The sequence below is a fragment of the Tupaia chinensis genome, unplaced genomic scaffold (genome assembly GCF_000334495.1).
Source record: "Tupaia chinensis unplaced genomic scaffold, TupChi_1.0 Scaffold141399_1, whole genome shotgun sequence".
In the NCBI taxonomy this organism is placed as follows: Eukaryota; Metazoa; Chordata; class Mammalia; order Scandentia; family Tupaiidae; genus Tupaia; species Tupaia belangeri.
This window is the reverse complement of record NW_006201261.1, coordinates 729,243-734,862: the sequence shown is the minus strand read 5'-3', so window position 1 is coordinate 734,862 and position 5,620 is coordinate 729,243. Positions and strand designations below refer to the sequence as shown.

Genomic DNA, 5,620 nt, shown 5'->3' with positions numbered 1-5,620 from the left:
CCTAGCTCTGCGTAGACGCAAGGGCCCCACCAGGACCCCAGAGCTGGAGCCGTCCTCAGCCCCCCAGGACCCCCTGAACTGGTTCGGTATCCTGGTTCCTCACAGTTTGCGACAAGCCCAAGCCAGCTTCCGGGATGGTGAGTAGATCCTACCAGTAGGCCACATGTCCCCAGGCTGAACCTGGACCACAGAGGGACCACCAGAGAAACAACCCAGAAGTGAGCTATGTCTGGGAAGGGCAGAGAGAGGTTCATAGGCTGCCATAGCGCAGTAGGGGTGCCAGGACCTGAGGGGGGCAACCCAGGTGAGGACCTGGGGAGCTCAGGATGGCTCTGAGCAGAGAATGGAGCAGTTAGACACAGGGTAATAGGAATCCTTTGGGAGTTGGAGGAGGACAGACCAGAGAGCAAGAGAGGAAGCAGATGCAAGTAGCAGCCAGCCTTGAGATCCAGCAGTGTGGGGAGGGGGAAGGAAGAGTGGGAACCTGCACATGCTTTGAGTAGAAGCCCCAGAATTTGGTGCCACATTGGATGTGGAAGTAAGGAGTAAGGGACAGAGCCCCCAGTCTCCATCCAGCCTTCTCTCCCAGGAAAGCTAGAGCTGCCTCACAATGGGGACCTGCCACAGGCCACAGCTGAGGGGAAGTGGAGGTGGTATGGGTGTGTTCCATGTGCTGTGTGGTGCCCACCAGTGCCCCCCAGAGAGAGGCAGAATGGGCAGCTGGTCAACACTCCTGAAGTGTGGGAGAGGTCTGAGTTGGACTGAGGTTTGGGAGTCCCCTGCGTAGCCCTGGTGTTTAGATTCTCAAGGTGGTGACACAGACACAACATTAAAGCGAGATGGGATGAGAACAGCAGTGGGCCCAGAAATATGGGTGGGGGTGAGGAGGGGACAGAGGAGTAGCACCCAGGTGATGGGGTGTCCTGGAAGCTAAGAGGAGAAAGTATTTTCTGGGGAGAGAAGAATGCCAAGCAGGAAGCCGAGGACTGAGGATTGCTTAATGGACTGGACAGTGTGGAGGGCCCTGAAGACCTGACAGCAGTGCTTCCATCAGGGTTGGGTCAGGGCTATCCAGAAGTAGATCCAAAAAGTGGTCCACTGTGAGGGGCCCACTGAGAGGGAAAGTGGATGACAGTGATAATGGAAGAAGGGAGGAAGAAAGGAACTGAGGGCATGAGCAGTGATCTGAGAATCTTTATTTTTTGGTGGGTGATTTAAGAGACCAAGGAAGTTCTGAGGCATTTTAGCAAAGACCTGAAGGTCCAGCGAGGCAATGACTGCACCTGGGACGTTTTAGAGATAGCATGGAGGCCAAAGAGGCCTGGAGTCTTTCCAGCTCCAGGGTGTCCAGAGCCTCCTGGGTCGTGTTTCACATCGTGGATATCATGGTGACAGTCTTTGCTTTTCCTCCAGGCTTGCAGCTGGCTGCAGACATAGCCAGCCTCCAGATCCGCATCGATTCGGGTCAAAGCCAGCTCCGAGGGCTCCAGGAAAAACTCAGGCAGCTTGAGCCTGGGGCTGCCTGACCTGTGTCCATGGGCAGTGAGCACAGCTGATCTTGATGTGGCTGCCATATCTCCGGCCTTCTTCCTTCACAAGCAGCTCCTGCCCCTACCCTACCTATGAAGTTCCCCCTTCACCCTTTAAAAGTGTCCCTGATCTGAATGTTTCCAACTTTGTTAGTTTGAAGAAGCAAACTGAGTGATGTGGAAAGCCAGTACTGTGAAACCACTTCTAGGCCTGAGTTCTCCTAAGACACACACTGGTCAGGTGCGAGGCTGTTGCCATTTGTGAGCAAGTGGACCAGCCTCAGGTCAATCAGCTGTGCTCTCATTACTGGATGATGAACACTTCACACGCAGTGGCAGTAAACACAGGAAGTAGTGTTTGATCCTCCTGACTTGACTTCCATGGAGGAGAAAACCATGAAAAGCTGAGAAATCAGGGCAGTAGGATTTGAGTTAATAGAAATAGAAACCCGCATAGACAGGCAGCCTGCAGCACCTCTAAGGCAGGAAGTAAAAAACATATGACCTAGATGTCCAAGGGAACTCTAGGAAGAGATGTTCCAGTTTTTGAAAACCTGCTTGTATCCTACTAGGATTGAGGCTGAGCCTCTCTTCATTTGTTGAAGGGTCAATTGTTTCCTGTTCTGGGAACTCAGTGTACTTGCTTAATTTCTCTTTTTAGCAATTTCTGGGAGTTCTTTATGTTTGGGGGGAATTAGTCCTTTGTTTAATAAGAAGAAATGTAAGCACTGTTTTCTGGTTCCTCTTTCAACTTTGCCTATTGTTTATTTGTTTAACTTCTTGCTGTAAAATAAACCATCAAACTTCACAGAACATTTGAGTCTTAGTGAATTAAAGTGAAAGCTAAAGTAACCATCAACTAGCTCCTGTATTTGTTTTTTGTTTGTTTTTTTGAGAGGTTTTTGCAATGGGGCGCGCATACTGGCCAGAAAAACAGAGAGAGAGAAAGCGAGAGAGAAGGGGGGGGCGGCCACGCCACAATCCCTTTTCCATTCTCCTCTCAGGATCTTGGGCATATACGCACACACACCCAGCGTGAGTGTAAGCCACCCGGACTCGACATAGTCGACTTCATGGGAGTCCAGCGACATAGCCATTATGCTAACTGCTAGCCCTGCTCCTGTGGGGTTTTTTTGTTTGTTTTTTAAATCATTTTTAAAAATAAAGTCGAATTTACCAGTCAGCTGTTGTTACACGATTTCTGGGTTTGGGTGTGGTTTCAGTTGGAGTTTTGAGTTGTCTGATGTGCAACTTTTCCACCATCTGCCCCTGTAGCGTATTAACTCAACCTCCCAGAATTTGAGATGCCACATTTTGTTCCCAGTATAAACCGAACTTTAATTTTGGAGCTATTTTGCTTCCTTGATCTTACTCTCAGCACCACAGTACCACCCTTTTAGTACTGGAGCCTTCACGCTTTAATCCGTGCAGGGTAGGTTTGTGGTCGGGTAGGGAGGGGTCAACTTTTGTCCCTGTGGAGCGGGGGTTGTCAGTGAAAAGCCCGAGACAAAAGGTACCCCTGACCCCACACAAAGGCTGATTTTCACAAGATTCTGCAATCAATGAAGTATCAACTAGTTACACTTTGTAGCAAAGGAAAAAACCGTCCTTGCTTTGCCCAAAAATTCTTCCCGGAGAACAGAAACCAAATGGATAGCCGGTTCCAAAGAATCCTCTGCTGATTTTTTCTTTTCTAATAGTTAACTTTATTTAAATTAGATGTCAATTGATATGGGTGGCTCGGCAGACAAAACCTGTGTGCATTTGCCGTGTGAAGCTGGGGTGGCCCTGCTCCCTGCGTGACCTCTAAGGCAGGAAGTAAAAAACATATGACCTAGATGTCCAAGGGAACTCTAGGAAGAGATGTTCCAGTTTTTGAAAACCTGCTTGTATCCTACTAGGATTGAGGCTGAGCCTCTCTTCATTTGTTGAAGGGTCAATTGTTTCCTGTTCTGGGAACTCAGTGTACTTGCTTAATTTCTCTTTTTAGCAATTTCTGGGAGTTCTTTATGTTTGGGGGGAATTAGTCCTTTGTTTAATAAGAAGAAATGTAAGCACTGTTTTCTGGTTCCTCTTTCAACTTTGCCTATTGTTTATTTGTTTAACTTCTTGCTGTAAAATAAACCATCAAACTTCACAGAACATTTGAGTCTTAGTGAATTAAAGTGAAAGCTAAAGTAACCATCAACTAGCTCCTGTATTTGTTTTTTGTTTGTTTTTTTGAGAGGTTTTTGCAATGGGGCGCGCATACTGGCCAGAAAAACAGAGAGAGAGAAAGCGAGAAGGGGGGGCGGCCACGCCACAATCCCTTTTCCATTCTCCTCTCAGGATCTTGGGCATATACGCACACACACCCAGCGTGAGTGTAAGCCACCCGGACTCGACATAGTCGACTTCATGGGAGTCCAGCGACATAGCCATTATGCTAACTGCTAGCCCTGCTCCTGTGGGGTTTTTTTGTTTGTTTTTTAAATCATTTTTAAAAATAAAGTCGAATTTACCAGTCAGCTGTTACACGATTTCTGGGTTTGGGTGTGGTTTCAGTTGGAGTTTTGAGTGTTGTCTGATGTGCAACTTTTCCACCATCTGCCCCTGTAGCGTATTAACTCAACCTCCCAGAATTTGAGATGCCACATTTTGTTCCCAGTATAAACCGAACTTTAATTTTGGAGCTATTTTGCTTCCTTGATCTTACTCTCAGCACCACAGTACCACCCTTTTAGTACTGGAGCCTTCACGCTTTAATCCGTGCAGGGTAGGTTTGTGGTCGGGTAGGGAGGGGTCAACTTTTGTCCCTGTGGAGCGGGGGTTGTCAGTGAAAAGCCCGAGACAAAAGGTACCCCTGACCCCACACAAAGGCTGATTTTCACAAGATTCTGCAATCAATGAAGTATCAACTAGTTACACTTTGTAGCAAAGGAAAAAACCGTCCTTGCTTTGCCCAAAAATTCTTCCCGGAGAACAGAAACCAAATGGATAGCCGGTTCCAAAGAATCCTCTGCTGATTTTTTCTTTTCTAATAGTTAACTTTATTTAAATTAGATGTCAATTGATATGGGTGGCTCGGCAGACAAAACCTGTGTGCATTTGCCGTGTGAAGCTGGGGTGGCCCTGCTCCCTGCGTGGGTCTGGGGGAAGACCCCGCAGACGAAGTCGCAGAAGACAGCAAACTTCCACCAACTCGCCCTTAACCTGCCCTGCAGCTCTCCTCCGGGACCCCAGCTCCAGAAAACTGCGGAGAGAAGACTGTCCCGCCGCTGGAGGGAAGTCAGGAAAGTCCAGGCGGCTCCGACTCGCGCAGCCGCAGTGCTGAGGAGGGATAGCTACAAAGGCGAGGCGGCCTCGTAACACGCAGTTGTGGGTGTGTGCTGCGCCTAAGCTGACGTAAGTGACGTATACAGAGCCGGCAGAGCTTCGCTCGGCAGTTCCCATATGGTCTAGCGGTTAGGATTCCTGGTTTTCACCCAGGCGGCCCGGGTTCGACTCCCGGTATGGGAATAGACCAACACTTTTGGTTTTCTCTCTACTGCGCTCAACTGGGCCCACTAGAGTACATCAAGCCAAATTTGGTATATTTTCTCTGTTTGAACTCCGAAGAAAGGAAGTTGAGGAAAGTCACGCTGTGTTTTCACGGAGGTTGCAATTCTCATCACACCTGCCTATCATCTGTCTCTTTATAACTTGTGAATTATATTAGGTACCATGCACATCATAGGTGTGCGAATAGCATTATTAATATTGAAATGTTAAGTAATATTAAAACTTATTGTCAAAGGTGGGGAAGGAAGAAACAGTGGGGAAAGCAGAGAGGGAGGGGCTGGGGCTGCCTAAATTGTCAAATGTCTTCTTTCAGTTGGCAGAAACCAGGTCACAACTCCAACGTGGCTTAGGAATCCGCTCAACTTAATATTCAAGTTCATTGCTTTCAACTTGTACTGGCCATACAACAGCAGAACACAATTTAGCCAAGTACTTTACCACTTTATAACAAGGACCTCCTTTCCTTCAATGTCCTCATTCCCTTCTCTGGGCTCAACCAGGAAAGCCTTAATAGTCATGTTTCTGCCAACATTCTGTTCATGACAGCAATA

General features: G+C 47.9%; 1 protein-coding gene and 1 non-coding gene across 2 annotated transcripts in view; both read left to right on the top strand.

The window, feature by feature from the left end:
- The window catches only part of VMA22 (vacuolar ATPase assembly factor VMA22), a 4,022-nt gene extending 1,634 nt beyond the window's left edge, over nucleotides 1-2,388 (top strand). The window contains exons 4-5 of the mRNA XM_006163142.3: nucleotides 6-137; nucleotides 1,414-2,388. Of these exons, the coding sequence (XP_006163204.1) occupies nucleotides 6-137; nucleotides 1,414-1,526 (245 nt within the window). The 3' untranslated portion in view covers nucleotides 1,527-2,388. The remainder of the gene's footprint in view (nucleotides 1-5; nucleotides 138-1,413) is intronic.
- A 2,567-nt stretch (nucleotides 2,389-4,955) lies between these two features.
- Nucleotides 4,956-5,027, top strand: TRNAE-UUC (transfer RNA glutamic acid (anticodon UUC)). Its single transcript has one exon. It is a non-coding gene; the product is annotated as a tRNA-Glu (tRNA).
- The last annotated feature ends 593 nt before the right edge of the window (nucleotides 5,028-5,620 follow it).